This window comes from Chenopodium quinoa, unplaced genomic scaffold (genome assembly GCF_001683475.1).
Source record: "Chenopodium quinoa cultivar QQ74 unplaced genomic scaffold, ASM168347v1, whole genome shotgun sequence".
Taxonomy (NCBI): domain Eukaryota; kingdom Viridiplantae; phylum Streptophyta; class Magnoliopsida; order Caryophyllales; family Amaranthaceae; genus Chenopodium; species Chenopodium quinoa.
Window position 1 is genome coordinate 710,490 of NW_018743331.1, and position 19,880 is coordinate 730,369.

Below are 19,880 nucleotides of genomic sequence, written 5' to 3' on the forward strand. Positions count from 1 at the left end.
TTGTGCAAGTTGACTCTTGATTTCATTTTTATCGTGGTTTTGAACTTAGTGGCACATTGTGATTGTTTGAGGAGTTGTCATTCTCTTCCCTTGTGATTCATGGTTAAATGCTTGAGGAAAAGCATTAGTTTAGCTTGGGGGAATTTGATATATCGTGTTTTGTGTATGTTATTTGGCTTATTTTTAGTTAGTTTTGTTAGTTTAGTTGAGTATTTGAGTCCGTTTTGGCGTATTTTGGTTTAGTTTTGATAATCCGATGCTTTTCTGAGTAGTTTTGTTGTTTTTGATGAATTTCAGGATTAACGGAGCTAATTGAGTGAAAATGAAGCAAAACGTTGATGAAATACTTGACAAATATGACACCTGTTCACAATTATGCTCATAACTTTTGATATAAAAATGATAATGGAGTTATTCAAATTTCATTGGAAAGTAGACTTGAAGACCTTTCCAACGATATATTACACGCCTCAAAAACGAAGCTCCGGATATGAAGTTATGACTGATTTATGATGAGTGATACGCGCAGCAGAGGAGGCACGTCCGTGCCCCATTGAAGCACGTCCGTGCCTCATCGCGAAAGAATTAATCCAAAGTTTCTGCCATAGAGGCACGTCCGTGCCTCCTGGGATTCTTGTGCGCCAAGGCTTGGCCGATTTTCTTATCTTTTTAGGCTTATATAAATACTTTTTAGCCTTGGTTTTTTGGGGGATGCATTAAGTTTTATTATTTTTCAATTCCTATTATTAAGAACTAGTTCTCCATTATTTTTCTAAGTTTTTGTAATTCAAGATTCAAGATTCAAGCTTTCTACTTTCAATTTTATTCAAGATTTGGTATTTATTTTTCATCCTTTGTTATTTAATTATGTTTTCATTATTTATTATTGTTTTTGTTTCTTTAATCATGTGTGAGTAGATTCTTTAATTCAATGTCTAGTGTAGCCCTATTATTATTGATGCATGAATTAAATCTTTAAATTCTTTAATAACTTTAACAATTGAATTGCTAAATTGATTGTGATTATGCCAATGCTAGGTTAGACGTAACTATAGTATTGCGATTATTCCATTGTTTTTATCACAGCGAGAGTTGGGTATAAACGGATTTGAGTAAATCAATTTAGGGTTTGATTCTCAACACGAGAGTAGTTGGGTTTGATAATTGGGAAGTGAGAGTAATGTGTTTAATGTCTCTAATATGCATGATACCATGAGAATAGGATTGATTGTATGTTAGGGAAGCCATTGATACTCGAGAGAGATCCTTGGTATTTATTAGGGTTTACTTTTCCCCGTTCGATTGAAATCGTATGTTAAGGGTAGAATTACAATTGCATCGATAATAATTGAGGTGAAACTAGATCTTGGATGTTTTTAGTACTTGATTTAATCATCTTATTTAGTTTATTTTCGAATTCTTCTCATACTTAGTTCCGTAGATAATTGATTATAATTGATTTTTGCTTAGTAGAAATTCGAGTCTATTTAATTATTTTTGAACCTTAGTCTCTTGGGATCCGACCCTTACTTGCCAGTCTACATTAGAATTGGTCTGTTAGGTTATTTTTGATAGGTACGCGACACGCCTACCAGTAAACGACTCAGTCATAACAAGTTACCGGTCGTAAACGGTTCGATCTCAACGGGTTATGGGTCGTAAACAATTCGGTCTCAACGGGTTACAGGTTGGAAACGGTTCGATCATAACGGGTTACGGGTTATAAATGGTTAGGTCACAACGGGTTATCGATTGGACCAGTTCAGATTTATCAGATTTTTGCCGAGTTTAAACGGTTTTCGGTTCAAAATGGGTCGGGTTACTATCGGGTTCAGACGTAATCGGTTCAGGTTGTTTTCAGTTTCGGGTTGTAACAGTATGGCTTGATAACGGGTCGGGTTAGTAACGGTTCACACAAATTCGATTCAGTTCAGTTTTGGGTTAGCAAAAATTGGGTCGGGTCGGTTTTCGATTTCCAAAAAACGGGTTTTTAACGGTTCAGCTCATTTTCGGATCAGTTCGAAACAGTGGGGGTTTAACGATTCAGGTTAGAAACTGACAGCTCTACATATGTGTCAATTGTGATTAACTGGTTATGATGTTACACTGTAGTACGTTCGTAAACAACAAATGAAAGGCCAAAAAGTACCATTCCAAAGATTATTATTATTATGTGCGCTTTCAAGGTGCTGTTTTTTCCCTCCAAAACTTTTTTTTCATTCACTTCCTAAAAAAATTTTCATTTTCTTTATAAATGTAATTCACTTCCTTAATTCACCAAATCATATAATTGTGATTCACTTTCTTAAAAAAGTATTCACATCAATCATTTTCATTTCTTTTAATGTATAAAATATATTCTATATCTGTTACTTTGTATATCATACGGAGTACATATTATTTTACATATTTAAATATGATAGTACTTCATATGTAGTATTTTATCCCTTACCTTCAAATGTCAATACAGTATATTTTGTATAGAGTATATAGTAAATTTTGTAACAAAATTTTTAGAAAAGATGTATATTATTGTTGTTGTTGTTTACAAAAATAGTGTTAAACTAGATTAGTCTTGTGCAATGCACGATTTGAGTAAATAATTTCTAAATCTGTTTATTTTTTCATTCCAATATTTTTATTTTTTTTTATTTTTTTTTTTTGAAAAAAATCCCGAAACAAATAATACATCAAATATTTTTTTAAAAAGAATTAGAACTCATAGAAAAAGTGAATGATGAGAAAAATTTAATTATTGCTATTAGAGAGAATAGACTGTTTTTTGAAATTGATAATAATAATAATAATAATATAGTTGGCCAGAATGTTTATAAAAAAAATAAAAATCATAAAATAATGACATCATTAGTAGTTTTGAAGGAAATTTTTTTAATAACAACATAGTAGAAAAATTGAAAAAGGCACCCCCCTTTTCCCACCGGTTCTTAAAAACTGGTGGGAAAAGATTTGGGCGGGATTCGGATATTTACTTTTCGCACCGGTTTCTTTTGAAACCGGTGGCAAATGTATGTTTCCGAACCGGTTCGAACCGGTGCTAAATGTGTTGTTTAAAAAAAAAAGGGGTAAATGGATATGCCACCGGTTCAACCCAAACCGGTGGGGAAAGTACGCAAATTAAAAAAAAAAAACCGTGAAATACTCTTCTTCTTCAATTCCTTCAGCACGAACAATTTCATTCCCCTGCTTCCCCTTCAATTAATCTTCTTCTCTCGTTCTCGCCTGCCTTCACCATCTCCTTCACGCATAGGTTGTCCTCCATTGAAGCGCATTCCCTGGGCTTTCTCACCTCCATTGTCGCGCAAAGCCTCTCTTTCTCTCCATATATAGCTATCTCCTCCATTGAAGCGCATACTGTTGAGCTTTGTGACCTCCATTGAAGCGCATTCCGAGCTTTCCAACTCCATTGTAGCAGCTCCGAGGTAAGAAATATTTCGTGGTCTTCCTAGTCTATTGAATAGCTTCGCAATCTAGGGTTAGTCGTTGATTTAGGGTTTTCTGTTCTTTGTGGTTTGGTTTTGTGACTTTAATTTCGAGTTGTGCATTCAACAATAGTTCATTGTTTGACGGTTTTCTGTTCTTTACGGTTTGCTTTGAGATTTTGGGTGGATTTTCCTATGCTTAAAATGTGAACATGGATCGAATGACTTTCTTCAATACAATCTTTGATGTTGTGTGTGGTCTTTTGTCTTTATCCACCAGTATTATGTTTGCAAATCATGTAGCTTCCATTAATTGTTATGTCTACTGCTCCTTGTTCACTGTCTTTTTGTTCTGTGTTAAGTTGTGTGTTAAATTTATTATTTCTGCCTTCATGGAATTATGTTGTAAAATAGTTCAAACCCTCTGTTATTGTTAGTTATACTTCCTCTTTCAGGGAATATAATCATAAAAAATAAAAATTGGTACTGTTATAAAATTGGCATGATGAAGGCGATATGCTATACTTCCTCTTTCAGGGAATATATTTTGTTGATCATTGAATAGGTTTGCCTATTTGGTATGCTTGATCATTTGAGTTGATTGATTACCAATTTTTTCGAATTCGGTTTTTTGTTTGGTTTGATTCTTGTTGAGCATGCAGTTGCTTATTGGCTGTTGACTAATCGGTGATCAAGTTAGCTGAATATAAAGGTTTTGCGCTATTCAAAGTTTTCGAATTAGGGTATTTTTTTGGTTTGATTCTTGAGCATGCAGTCTTTTGTTAGCTGTTGAATATTTGGTGATCAAGTTGGCTGAATAAAAAGGTTTCGGTTAATTGAGGTTTGATCTATTGGCTCATTGATTATAAAATTCTTTCAAACTTAGGGTTTTTGGTTTGATTTTTGATTATTAGAAAGGCTTGCAGGATTGGTGTTTGATCTCTAGAGTTGTTATGATTTAACGTTTTGTCTATTGCTGCACTGTCCTTTGTTACATAAAATGTGGCAGAGTTTTGGGCAGCTACTTTTGCAGTTTTTTCAAGCTTGTGAATATTACCAGTTATCACCAAAAATTATCCACAAACCTATCTTAACCAAAAAAAATTTGGGTAAACATATAAATTCTATATAACTAATTTGATATTGTAGTTTGTTTGACTTGGTATTAATTAATTTCTGATTAGTGATTAATTTTACGAATATTATTATTGTTAATGGTGCTTTTTAGTGACTAATATGGCTAACTACCCGTACACCGGGACTTGCAAAGAAAAAATTGCCTTGCGGTGAGGAGATGGGTATATGATTGAAGTTTGAGGTTTGAAGTTATCATAATCAGTTGATTTATTGGTGGAATTTCCTTTGCCTTGACTTGCTTCTTTGCTGTTAAGTTATTGGTGATCAAGTGGGTTATTTGCTAAAAGGTTTGCTTATTACTGGATATTTCTTTTTATTTGGTCATGTGGCTATTTCTTGACAGTTGAATTATTGATCATCAAGTTGGTGTTGTGTCAATTGTTTCTTCTATGAAGCATTTGGTCTATGGTGGTGTAGTGCTCTGCGTGCTATCCAGGTAGTGCTTCTCCTAAGATTTTATTGTTATTTGTTATTTAGTTAAAATCAAGTCATGGAATCTCTTGGTCCATTATACCAGCGATCACATGGCCACAAAATTGCACTTCAAAATTCTGAGACAGGCTAAGGAACCTTTTCTTACGACTTTATACCCGTTATTGTCTTCTTTAGGTCATTTATTTATTACGGGGTAATGTTGAGTTGTTATTTTGTTGGATAGATATCACATCCGTGTTGCATGCTTGCTGGAGATTACAATGATTCGTTTCTACTGTGCTTTCTCTACATCTAGTATGGCAATAGGAAAATTCATTTGTTAACTATTTCTTTTTTGTGAGTTAATTAGTTTCAGCTGCCTGGTATGTGTGCTTATCCTTATTATGATCATTTACTCACACTATCAAAGCTATGGAGCCATTTTTCTCTGTTTTACTGTCTGCTGCATTTTTGGGAGAGGTATATTTCACATAATTTTCATGTGTTTATTTTTACATACATAGAATTGTTGAAATGTGAAAGATTCTCTGATGAGTAGGATTAGACATTGTTTAGCCAGTGGTTGAAGTATTTATTATGTTTTCACTTGTGATTCAATTTATGTGTGGGTTAATTTTCATATCCTTCATTGCGGAATCCCACTACTTGGGTTGTGCTTTCGCTTCTTCCCATTGTTGGAGGGGTGGCTCTTGCATGTGTGACTGAAGCCTCTTTAAACTGGTTAGCGAATTAATTTTATGACAAGATTTTATGCTTCCTATTTCCAAGGATCCCGCTGGGTTTTCAGCATGAGTATTATCTGAACCATTTGCTTATTGTGTTTTTGTTTTCATGAAGGGCTGGTTTTTGGAGTGCTATGGCTTCTAATGTGACAAACCAATCCCGTAATGTCCTTAGCAAGAAGGTCATGGTAAAGAAAGAGGTAATTCCTTTTTCTTTTTTTTTGGATTGGTTTTTTCTTACATATTGAGAAAGCTTCATAATGGGGAATGTCTTACCTTTTCCTGTTTCTTGGTGTAAGAGTAGTTTTCTTTATTTTGCACAGTACATACAATACATTGATATTCTTAATCATTTGTTTGATTGATGTTTGAGAGTTTGAGTTAATTTCATTTTTTTGATTGGTGGCTGCTCTTTGCTTCCATGCTTACCAGCAGGTAACTCACCCCCCCCCCCATAACACACACACAAATTTTGTAATTGTGTTGTTTTTGCTATTGCAGAACATTTTCCTTATAAACTGTACTGTATCTTGAATCTTGACATGCTTTCAGCATCATATCTTTGTAATTATTGAAGAAAAACAAAGAAGTGTCATCACTGGGCTTGAGATCAATCTTAAAGCTTCAAAATATGAAGAACTGCAGTTAGCAGAGGAAATTTCAAGCCTTAAAGAACAACTACAGAGAGCTACCCTGCTTCAAGTTGAAGTTCTTAGTCTGAAGACCTCTCTCAGTGAAGCCAGATTTGAAAATGAAAGGGTGAAAGCTTCTTTTCACCTGCTATGTAAAGATCATGAAGATATGAAGACTGAGAAGGATTCGCTTGTGGAGAAGATAAATGGTATGCAACAGTCTCTGTTGGAGTTAGATAACTATCAGCGTAGTAAAATAGCCCTTGAAGAGAAAATTTTGCGGTTAGAAGGGGATCTAGCTGCTAAAGAGGCACTCTGCGCCCAGGATGCGGAGTTAAAATTTGAGCTCGGCAAACTTAAGAGGGAAAATGCTGAACTTCAACGGAAAATACAACATCTTGAGCAGGACCTAGAAGGGTATCTTAATAGAGTTCCAGTCCATCAGGAACCACAGCAGCTAAAAACTCCGGTGATGCATGATCAATTGAATTCTCTAGGCAATGCTGACCTTGGTACTGAATGCATTGATGTTGTGTGTTTACCAAAAAGTAGACTAAAATGCTAAATTCTAAGAAAATTATGCCACAAACCTTTAACAAAAGATGAAAAGCAACACTTAAAGGTTTGTGGCATAATTTTCTTAGAATTTAGCATTTTAGTCTACTTTTTGGTATATAGTGCCTTTGGTTAATAGATTTTTACGTGAAGCTACTACATAAGCTTCTTTGATTTGTTATGCAATCCAGAAAAGCCTTTGGTTAATATTTTAGTCTTCTTTGATTTATTTTTTAGACAAAAATTGTAATATTAAAGCCTTTTTTAGTCAAAATATGTAACTTTATACATATGTTAGTGTTTATACATCAATTTAAGTGAAAAAAATACAAAAAAAAAAAAAAATTATTTTTTGGGCACTTTTGGCACCGGTTTTGCAAAGAACCGGTGCTAAACGTTTTTTTACAATATTTTTTGGGACTTTTAGCACCGGTTTTAAGTTAAAACCGGTGCGAAAAGTTCCGGTTTTTGGCACCGGTTTTCCACAAGAACCGGTGCTAAAAGTCATTTTTCCCACCGGTTTTGAACCGGTGCGAAATATATAGGGTTTTAGCACCCCCCAAATCCGGCCCGGTTCAAAACCGGTGCGACATGGGGGGTTTGAACCGATGGGGAATTCGAATTTTCGCCTAGTATGTCTAATTTTAGGATAGAATGATGTTAGTGGTTGCTATTTTAGTATTAGTTATAGATTTAGAATATTATTGAAATTACCGTGCATGGCACGGGGCTTAGCCTAGTAATGTAAAAGTATGTGACTTTTTATCAATTACGAAGTACTTCATCTGTTTTTTTAGTTGACTTTGCACTATTCACAACCAACACTATTATTAGCTTTGTTGTTACACAAACTTTCATATGTGGCTGGTCACACCGTGTGGCCAACCATCATGAAGGTTACTTCATTAGTGTTTTAGGGGTTACTTGGCCAGTATTGCAGGGGTTACTTGGTCAGTGTTATAGGGGATATTTTGTTTTTTTACAAGCGGTCACATGGTGTGGTCAACCGCATACAAAACATGCTGTTTGTGATATATAGGTACGATAAAATATGAATCTTGTTTTAATAATTTGTAAGTTTAATAAATAACCTCTTTTTATAGTTTTACGATGTGGATAATTAGAGATATTAGTTGTTATAATCGTGCAATCGCAAGCGTGATAAAAGGAGTCAACTAAAATGAAAATTCTATTGTACACTAGGGTGTACATCAGGATGATTTCCATTACAACATACACATTAAAATTAGGAGTGAATATGGGTCGGGTACCCGAAACGTTATCACTATTAGTTCGGGTACCGATCACCAGTAACACAAAAAATGATATCCATGAACCAAACTGAAATTTGGGTACTTGAATTTTTGGATCGATTATTGGATAACTAATATGATATCCAATAATAAAAATTTGGAGTTTATAATTTAATTATTATGATATCATTCAACATTATTAAACAACAATATCACATTATTTTGACCAAACTACTAATAATATAACTAATCATTCGAATTATAAAGTGATTATCAAATAAAGTAAGAGATTAGATTTTGGATTAATACATTTAAGTAGGAAAAAAAATAAAAGAGAAAATTGCTTATCCTCTCGGATCGGGTAACTGTTATTTTTAAAATGATGCCCGTTAACCGTACCCGATAACAAATTATCGGATCGGGTACCCAAACCATTATGATTATTAGATCGAATACTCTAATTTCGGATCGGGTTATTAATTTTTTGAATAATTTTGCTCAGCTTTATTTAAAATACAACCAAACTCAATAAAATTTAATAGTAACCCTGAAATGTGTTAAAATAACCATAAAAATCGTTCAAGTCACCATCATATTGACCATATTTTAATAAAAATTAATAGAGAGGGAGTAAAAGTGGAACTTACCCAACCCAAAATGTTTATTACTTTAAACAAACCGTTTTCAACTTTTTTTATCAACCCGAAGTTAAATGGAAATTGACTTTACCTGATAATTTACGATCCAAACCCGAGTTGGAATTGACTCATAATCTACCCAAAAACCATTAAGACTCGATAAGTCAAGATTTGAATACAATTTGAATTGAAACGAAATCTACTTGAAACCATTTAGACCCAACAAATTTCTGGTTTTACAAGGACCTTTTATTTACCCAACCTGAAACTACCTATGCCCAATTAGACCTGACCCGAAACTACCCATTGCTTAGTTATATCTGGCTTATTATTAAACAAACTTGAAACTTCCCATGAACCAATTAGATATAAGTGATAATGAGATGATATTAAGATTCACCAATGAATCTATACTAATTAAATCTGAAATGACCTGATCTAAAAAGTTTACTGAACCCTTTTTGGCCCAAATAATTTTTATTAAATCCGGATCTAGGTTCACATAATCGAACTCGATATGACTTGACCCAAATTTGATCTATACCTGACCACATTACTCGGACCCAAATTTAATCCCAATTTAAGTGAACTTGACCTGACTTGATTTGATCCGCGTTAGGATTAAATGATCCGTCATTACCTGATTCAAACAGCCCGACCCATCAACACAAACTCCATTAGAATACCCGATCTTACACCCCATCTCCTATTCAATCACTCTATACCAACCGGATAACATTTATTCGTGCATATCCTAGCATAATTAAAGTTAAGGGCAGGGGAACCATACTACTTGGTGAACATTGGCAACCACATAATGCAAGGAAAGGTGATCAATTTCACGCAAGTACATGGAAATGCGTGGTATTACAATATCACACCATAATGGCACCAATTTAATGCACACCTAACTTGCACACCATTCATCTTGTTTTAAATACCATCAACTACTTTCAGTCTACTTCATCCTCCTAACTAGCCAGCTACTGTACTAATAACATACAAGCAAGTAACAAATAACAAGCAACAACAACACCATCATTATTCATTTGATCAGGAAGACAAGGAAATATGGCGGAGAAGATACTACCGAAAGGAGGCGTTGTTACCGCCGACGATGAAAGTGGCAGAACCACCAGCATGCGTACTGCCGAGACGTTGTTCCGGTTGCTGCCGATGGGTTTGTGCGTAGCTGCTCTTATTGTCATGCTCAAGGACTCTCAGACTAGTGATTTTGGCTCTCTTTCCTACACTAATCTTGGTGCTTTCAAGTAAGTTAAACTAGCTGTTTTTCCTTTACTTGCCTTTTTTCAATGATTACTTGTACTAATAATAATAATCTTTGATTATATTAAAAACTAGCTACGTTAATTGGAGAAGTGAACAAAATGATTAACTTTGTATGATCACTCTAAATGTTATTGTGCAAATAATATTTCAATTTGGCAGTATTCACTATTCAGCACAGAATATATTTACATATATTGCGTAGTCACATAACATTTGACTTTTGCATAGTCCAAAATTTTTTAGATGCTAGATTTGGTTAGATTTTCTGATTTTGTAACAAGAGAACAAAAACTCAAATAAGGTACTGTAATACATAGTTTGAAGATGTATGATTGAATAGCTATACCCATCAAGTTGTAACTAGTCTATAATAATTAAAGGATTTCACAATCCCTTGAGGTTTAGGTTTCGGGATCTATTGAATGACTATACTAAATTACTAAGCAAATAATTATTAAATTTTTTTTTATTGAAGAAAAGTTCGTGGAATTAGAGAATGAAATTATTTTATCATTCTCTTTTGATAGCATTCAATTCTTATTATAAGCTTTGAGAGAACTTTAAAAAGAAAACTTTTAGAGAATCAATTATTTTTTAATAGATATAATAAGTACGGAGTAATTTGTAATTTCTATAATCACGCGTATCAAAGGCAGATTTAAAAACTTTGTATAGGGTGGGTCGCATGAAGTAACAAGAACAATTTATTTGAACCCCCAACCTATTGCTTTAGGATAGGGTATTATGAATAGAAATTAGACATCAACTTAGCCAGCTGCTTTATTTTACTGTACAAATACAACAATTTAACATACTATCTTAAACTATTTTGGGCATTGGGTAGAATAACTGGATTAAATAAATTGAAATAGTACCGAAGTAATAATTGTACTTGGTGAGGTCTAATTGCACTTAGTGAAATTGATGGTATGCAGATATCTTGTTCATGCAAATGGCATATGCGCGGGTTACTCCCTCCTATCCGCAGTGGTTACAGCCGTTCCTCGTCCTCCCACCATGTCAAGAGCTTGGACCTTCTTCCTCCTTGACCAGGTTAGATAATATAATTCAATTTCATGTTCCAACATTTAGCACTTCTTTATCTATAATGCTATACATGCCATGCGTAAAGAAGAATCCTTTACTGTTTTCTAAATTTCATAAGCTATATATTCTATTAGTTGTATTTTCATAGTTGTAAGAGCTTGGACCTTTTGCTAAAATATTTCAAAATGTGCTCAAACTATACATAAATCTATAATATATGTATCTTAGGGAAAAACTTTGTATACCCACCACTAATAAAGATTAGTAGTAATGGAATTCAACATTTCAACTCGACATGATTAATAATAAATATTTTAATATTATACTTAGTAATGGTCTTGTTTGTGGGTAACCTACCTAGTGGATAGATGTAGCTTTGCTCTCTACCCAGTGGATAGATGTATACCGAGTGGATTATTTTGCGCTTCTAATTACCTAAAAAAATTGTGTACGTGCAGCTGTTGACGTACATAATCTTAGCGGCAGGAGCAGTGTCAACTGAAGTAGTGTACTTGGCATACAAGGGAGACACAGCCATCACTTGGAGTGCAGCATGTGGTACCTTTGGAGGGTTTTGCCACAAAGCTACTGTATCAGTTTCCATTACTTTTGTTGTAATGTTATGTTATGCTGCTCTTTCTCTCATCTCATCATACAGGTTGTTTAGCCGCTTTGATCCACCTACTACTCATTCCGGCAACAAGGCTGCTGAGATGGATGTCTTCCATACTTGATTGATTAAGGGTTTCGATCGATCACAAAGCCATGGAGTCATGGATGCCTTAGTTTCCATGACTCCATCATCGATATTACTGGTCTTTTGTATAGCCTTTTAATGATGTAATGGACATACATGTATCGTTGTGTATAAATGTGTGATAATTAAATGTTTGTGTAGAACTCTGATGACTAGCTACTTGTTATTGGATAATATAAGCTAAGTAGTATCCCAAATAAAGCCACAAATTGATATAGAGAATTGGGAACAAGCATAATTGTAAGAAATATGACTATTAGAGAGTACAATAGAATTAGAATGGCTTATAGGATGAAAATGTCGTGACGTGACAATAGATCGCTGCCCTAAAGTCAAAATTTACCCCATGTTGTACATGCGAACTCATAGCAGCCAACCTTTAGGATTATATCTCCAACTCTACGGCGTAAGACAGAAAGCTAACTAGATTGCGAACGGTACACTATGATCAATGTCCAACAACTAGAGACTATATGTTTGTGTAACATTTTTGGATTAAAGAAGAGGAAGAGTAACATAATTTTTGTGTGTCTCGATGAAGTGGAGCAAACTCCACTGTGTACTAATTATAAATAAGGAAGGCTTTCAGTGTAGCCATGCATGCACTAGTCAAGGAGAATCAATTAATTCCCTTCAACCATGTGATCACAAATCACAATCACAAAATATCATTTTAGCCTCAATCATGCACGGCTAGGCAAAAATGGGTGGTGATGGGTAAATTCACTATAACCGGCAATGATCTGAACCCAACCTATGTCCGAACAATGGGATAAAACTAGTGACACATAACCCGACCCGAACCCGACCTGATGTTAACCACAATCAATTTGATCCGATACTTTAGGACCTGAACCCAAACCTGCACCCGCCCTGGTAGTAATCAACGACAACCAATTTACTTTGACCCGACAACGATCCACACTCGAACTAGTACCCGACCCAATTATTTGATTCACCATTATTAACCCAACATGTCATTCACCAGACCTAAAGCTAACATGAAACTAAATATCAATGCGACCTGCTTTTACCCAATAACCCGAAACAAGTTTAAGCAAAATTAATCTTGAATTTATTTTGTATACAATGATAAAATCGTAGAATTTTTCAATTTTTTCAGATCATGTATACCAATATGTTGGCTTAACAACATGTTGGTACAATTGTTTAGATTATATACCTTTTGTTCTCTATTACATAGGTTTAATAAAATCTTTATAATGCTTGATCGAATTATGGAAGGCATAATTATATAGGTTCAACTTGACACACCGACATTAATCCAACTTAAACTTAACGTAAACTCAAGAATAATCCAACTTAATTAAACATTATTCGACCTGATAATTATCTGACCCAACCCTAACCCAAACCCGAATTTACCATCTATTAACCCATCCAAACCCGACTTGACATAAACCGAAGCTGAAATTGAACCCAGCCTAAATTTGACTCAAATCAAATTCGGGCCAACCTACACCCGAAAGGGTGAACGACTCAAAATGACCTAAACCGAAATAGACCCAACCCATACCTGAACTTGATCTCGAGGCTTGATTAACCCAACATAACCTCATACCTGATTTGACCTAACCTGAACCAACTTGAATACCCAATTTGGTGGTGGTCATGATGCAATTGGTGACAAAAGGTGGTGGTTGCGATGAAAGTTTTGATGGAATTGTTGTGATTGTTCCTTGGAGGTCACTCACAAGGGAGGAAAAAATTAAAGGAGCCTGAATCTTGGTGAAATGAGAGAAATCATGAAGAGTTACATACATGATTTTGCTAATGAAAGTTACGTCAAGCTAGAGTGTGCATTGCTCTAAACAAAGGTAGAGGACTCGAGATGATATGTTAGAATATGATACATGGTATAGATGTTTGTGTTGTTTGCCGCCCCAACGGTCAGTTGCACATATGTTTCACGTGTGGTAATGCCTAGAGGAGTGTTGATGGCCAGTGGTGGATCTAAATTCATCTACATTGGTCAATAATTGACCTCACTTATTTTGGTGGATCTAAATTTATATAAATTGGTCAATAATTGACCTCACTTATTTAGATTAATCTATTAATACATATAATTATATGTGTCAACTATGTGTAATATAATATACATGTAATTTCACGTAATTTGTTAATTAATAAATAATATTTAAAAGAGGTTTGAATACTAAACCTCCTTAAGAAAAGACCACACCTATTATCATCTTAGCTACAAAGAAATCGTGTTCTATTTATCTACATATATATAAATAGTTAAAAACATATTATAATGTATCATAAAAGTGAAAATAATCCAAAATAATTTATTGTTGTGATGGTACAACTTGAATATCCGAATTGACAGCTCTAATTACTATGTAAATTGTCTTTAAAATTTTGATATGTTGGAAATATGATTATTTTCGCAGCAGTGAACTAATATTTGGGCTCTCTTTTCTCTCCTCTCTTTTTAGAGTTTTAATTTTCTTGGTCGTTTAGGCCGAAAATAGTCTAATTTCTTCCAAAATTAGACTATTTTCGACCCTTTTTCTTTGATTTAATTTGCTTTTTTGTGTTTTTGATTGGTTTTGCTTTGTTTTATTCTATCCGTTCATGAGAGTCTGTCCCAATTATTTTTTGAGTTTTTCCCAATTTTCTGGGATTTTGATTCTCATCTATGGATGAGAATTTTATTTTAGGATTTTAATAATAATTGAGAAGGTGATTTGGATTCATATGGGTTTAGGGTTCGTCATCAACTCTACGATCAAAACATTAGCGCAAATTGCGAAGGTCTCTACTTGGAAAGATGCAAAGACATCGAAAATCACTGCTCGCGTCAAGTTTGAAGCGGTGGAGTGTGAGCTATGCCCGATATGCAAAATAGTTATGATTTTGATTGTAAAATTTATGTTATTTTCTCTAAATCTGTGGTTTACAAATCTTTATTATTATTGTAGATGCCGTATGATTTTTTATTAATCATAATATTCTTCTTACTAAAAAAAAAAAAAAAAAAAAAAAAAAAAAAAAAAAAAAAAAAAAAAAAAACTAATATGTCTTTGCATGGCATCATATCATCTATTTAGTCATGTTTCCCTTTAATGATTATAGTATCGGGTCATGATTAATAATTATAGTATCAGGTATGGGTGCTTTTGAGATGAGACATTTCGTGGGCTACTTAAGCTCGACTCGGTTACTTTATTAAGACGCCTGCACAGGCCCATTCTTGACCTCTTAAGGGCCCAGGACGAGATGATAAATTGGGCCCTTCATAAGTTCATAATTTTTCTTATAAAAAAAAACAATATTGATTTCAATTTTCACATTCACAATATTTCTTGACAGTACCAAAGCTAATTTCATAACATAAAAAATTTCTTTCAATAGAGAGAAGCTAGGATAATGGGTAATTATGATAAATAAAGAGGTAGATGAAATTCAGAAAATAGAGAAGAGATGCAAGTGAAAAAAAAAAATGATTTCTTAATTTATAGGATGAAAAAACCGTTGCCTCCCATAATTCTCTAAAAGTCAATATTTGATGAATAAAAATAAAAAGTCAATATTTGATCAAGCCCTTATCTATATGTAAGGATGGCAATTGGGTGGTGCGGGTACCCCCTCCCCCATACCTGCACCCGCCAAAATATTTTATACCCACCACCTACGCGTCACCCGCGGTGGGTAAAATTTTAACATCTGCACCCGCCTAAGCAGGTAGAAACCAAAACCCACACCCGCTCCACCTCCCGCCTTTTACCCGCCAACTCAACATTAATAAATTTCCTATATAACTTTTCATTATACACTTTAAATTGTTGTGAATATATAATATAATAGCATAATATACAATGTAGTAGGCAATATGTGGGTATTTGGGCGGGTATGCGGGTAAGGAGGTGGGTAGGTGGGTAATGGGCGGGTCATGCGGGTAATAGGCAGGTATAGCTCAAAATCCACCACCTACCCACTACCCACGGTGGGTATGACTTTTATATCCATACCCGCCTACATACCCGCCAAGCTTGTACCCATACCCACACCCCAACTGGGGCGGGTGCGGTGCGAGACCCGTATTTTTATACCCACCTGCCATCCCTATCTATATGTAGTATGCAAAAGGGTGAAAATGTAATAACATTCTTTATCCCCATAATTTAGTCTACCATACCAAACATGAGACAAGGAAATGATAATGAAGTCTCACTCCCATGCCAAACAAGGGACAAGGATAATTTTTATATAATCCCCATTACTAAATCCCTATCCCTATCCTATCCTTCCTTTTTATTCCTCTTATTCTTATCCCTCCAATCAAACGCCCGCTTACGGAGTAGGGGGTTGAGTGAGTATTGTAGGAAACTTTTTAATTTTCCTGGAGTGGTGATGATGATGATTGCCAAATTTTTATTTTTTTAATAATAAAATAGCAATTTTCTTTTTATATTTCGAGGCCTCCTTTTATTAGGGGCTCAGGGCGGCCGCCCCTCTAAACATAACTCAGGGCCGGGCCTGCGCCTGCAAGAAGTTTATCAAGAAGCAAAACTGAGTTACTTTATGTCAAATGTAGTCTTGGAATTTAAAGTTTTAAATACTTCAATTTTCTGCTCTCACACTTCATTTATCTTGTGTTAAATACTATTCTCAATCCAACCAATTTGTTTTGTTAAATCTTCTAATTTATCGTCTAATTAAACATGCATTGGAATAAGGTAAAAATTAATTCAAATTGCAGACTTTCAACCATGTGCTTTATTTTTTCTAATCTCGTGTTCTGGACTGAATTGGTACTCGACCAAACAAAAAGTGGATACCTATGCTGTAGACTTGTAGGTACAAGCAGAGTACAAATGAGTCAACATTATACATTGATATTTGTTGGAACAAAGTAGCGTGAAGTGTGAATTTTGTGAGAAACAACAAGTTACATATCGGTGGGAAATAAAAGTTTTACCTCCTTTATAATGTAGAGTGTGGAGTTTTTGGATGTAATCCTTGGGCGACCCACATTTTGTGAAGAGGGAGGACTTACCTACTAAGCCAACCTATCACACATGCGCGCCGGGCTGGGTCGGGTTTATTAAACAAGGCTTAATTACGTGATTTTTGCTACCGTTTTAATTTGTTCCGTCTTCTGACTTAATGGTGTGTTAATATTGCTTACCGTTTTGTAAATTAAATTTTGGCCGTTTAATTTTAATTTTCGGTTTTGGTAAAATGACTGGTCATGGGCGGATTTGATGGCTGATATATTTTATACTGTTATGCTGCAATTTCTGCCTATAAAAGGCCTCTTTGTTCTCGGTTTGTAAACATAACAGAAAACAATTCTTCTCTTCTCTTCTCTCTACAAAGTTACTTCGAGCATTTTTCTTTATTTTTCGGTGTTTAGTTAGCCCGGTGGTTCTGTGCAAATCCATTGGTACATTGCAATTTGAGAGGCTGTTTTATCCTGGGGGATATCCGGTGGTGTACGATCTGCTTGCACAAACTAAAGGCAGTACCGTGAATGTTCTAAAGAAAGCGACATAATCCGCGACTCAGTCTTATTCCCGGTAATATTGTTCTTATTATTTTTGTTCCTGCAACTTTCATTTATAACAATACTTTATATTTTTCTGATTCTTGACAATTCCATATGGTACTCCGCATGTAAGCTAAATTTGTTTTCTTAATAATCAGGAGTACTAAGTATATGATATAGAGTACATGATAATATGATATCCCTTTTAATTTTGGCTCATTATAAATTTTACGTTTAATTTTTGTTAATATCAGTCAAGTGCTAATGTGAGAGTTGATTTTAAAAATGAGAAATTAATTAGTTAAGTTAAACGCAAGAAAAATTAAAGAAAATTAACAAGGAAAAAAAAAATAATTAGGTGGTTCACTCTCCATGTGCTAGCTACATTCGCGAATAAGCGAGAGGAGAGTTTCTTACTAATCTCAAACATAATACAGACTACATAGTTGCTAGGTTAAGCCAATAAAATATATATATAGGATTGAGATTATGTGAGAACCAAGACTTATAATAGAAACTAGGAACCCTTATACACCGTTGATTGCGTTTCATCGCACGATGCAGATTTCACCCGCTTTATTAAGGGTATTTTCGTAAATATGCGTTATGAATGACTTCTGCTCTAGTATTTTCGCTGCTTCCCTCCTTTCTCTCTCTTCTTATGACTTTCTCTCTCTACCTTCTAATTCTCTAAACGACGATTTTGTTCTTCGATTTCGCCAATCTATTTCTTTGATTTTGCTCATCTATTTTGACGATTTCTTCAATTTCGTTTGTCATGTTGTTGAATTTGGTGTGATTTGATCATTTCTGCAGAGGTAATTCTTCCGATTTGGTTTTTTTTTTTTGAGTTAATTCTATTTATTAGGGTTTTGCGCATATTAAATTCGTTTATATGTTCTTGGATCTTCGCTGTTGGCTAATTATGAGCAAGTGAGTTAATTTGATTTCGATTATCGTTGCTTTCTTCTATTTAATTTGACTTTTAATCAAACTTCAGCGATTTAAATTGTGAAATTTAGGGTTTTTTTTGCTTTTTTTTTATTTTTTTTTTTATTTTTTAGAAATGTGCAGTCTTACTTATTTTTGTTGTGATTTTATTGCGATTTTTTTTAGTTCTGTCACAATTTTCTTTCCAGATTGAAGAGTTTAATTTCAATTTTATTGTTGGTTCTTTAACTAGCTTTCGATTGAATCTATTGTATATAATTTTGATTTTGTTATGTGTTTCTCGATTTATACTTTTCCTGTGTGGTGTGTCTGTGACTGTTTATATTATGCTTTTATTTGGGGGTTTGATTTGTTGGCGGTGCATTCTCAATGTGTGTATTAGGGGAGTGAAATTAGAGTTGTGTACGGTGGTGTGTTTGAGTTGTGTGGCAAAAAAGGGTGTGGTGATGTTTGTCGGTTTCTGTTGTTTGGGTGGGTGAAGGAGCTAGGCTGGTGATTTGTTACAGGGTGGTTGATGCTAGAAACAAGCGGAAAGCGAGTTTACTTTTGAGTTTTTCTATTTTACTTTTGAATTAATACTCTACCCCGAGTGAAATTTATTATCTGGAGGGCTTGCAAGGGGCCATTACCTACTGTGCAGGGTCTGAGAAGGAAGGGGATGGAAGTTGATTCAATGTGTAGCATATGTGGGACTGTAGAGGAAAGCGAGCTTCACTGTTTGAAGGAGTGCGTAATTGAGAGACAGATTTGGGATACGTGTGACCTGAGTGGAGAGATAGGTGGCTATTTCTGAGATTTTGGAGATATGGCGAGTGTGTGCTTTGATAGGTTGCAAAGAACTGAGCATGGTTTCTTCATGACCGTGTGTTGGGCGATATGGACAGCAAGGAACAGGTGGGTCTTTGAGGAGGAGTGCGATCCCATTAAATCTGTAGAGTATGTTACTAAGCTTATGAAGGAGCTTGATGTGGAAAAGGGGAAGATAAGGTGGGTGCGAGGGCCAAAGCGTAAGAAATGGAGACAAGCTGCTGGCTGCTACAAATTGAATGTGGATGGGAGGATGTTTGGGGGGAGGGGATTGTGTGCGGGAGCTGTAATCAAGGGGAATGATGGAAGGCTCATGTAGCTGCTTCGTGGAAGGTGAAAAACCGCTAGGAGCCTTGCATCAGTGAAACTGTTTTTGAAGTTACTAATGTTGTCTTTGCTCATTTTATTATTGTCAACTTTATATATACTAGCCTACTAGCTCAATAGGCAGAGCATGTGAAAATGCACAAATGTGTGGGTTCAAATCCCACGTAGGTTCATTTGTATTTACTTTAAGAAATATTTTATTTGCTTCAACTTATTTTGTATCTACTTTTATTACTTAGAAACTCAAGCTCACTTATCCAAGGATTAAAGATATGATAAGGTTTTATAATCTTATACTACGTATTTAAGCATTCATAGCAATTAGAGACTGTCAATAAACATTTCTTCATAGCAATTTCCCGATTTTA

At 34.7% G+C, this 19,880-nt stretch overlaps 1 protein-coding gene and 1 long non-coding RNA gene across 2 annotated transcripts; both read left to right on the forward strand.

Moving 5' to 3' along the window:
* Positions 1-9,773: 9,773 nt before the first annotated feature.
* LOC110737669 (CASP-like protein 2A1) lies at positions 9,774-12,128 on the forward strand. Its single transcript, XM_021918006.1, has 3 exons — positions 9,774-10,083; positions 11,038-11,155; positions 11,608-12,128. Exons 1-3 carry the CDS (start codon positions 9,884-9,886, stop codon positions 11,881-11,883), a joined length of 594 nt encoding a protein of 197 aa, XP_021773698.1. The 5' UTR covers positions 9,774-9,883; the 3' UTR covers positions 11,884-12,128.
* A 4,983-nt stretch (positions 12,129-17,111) lies between these two features.
* LOC110737670 lies at positions 17,112-19,823 on the forward strand. Its single transcript, XR_002514429.1, has 2 exons — positions 17,112-18,245; positions 18,761-19,823. It is a non-coding gene; the product is annotated as an uncharacterized LOC110737670 (long non-coding RNA).
* The last annotated feature ends 57 nt before the right edge of the window (positions 19,824-19,880 follow it).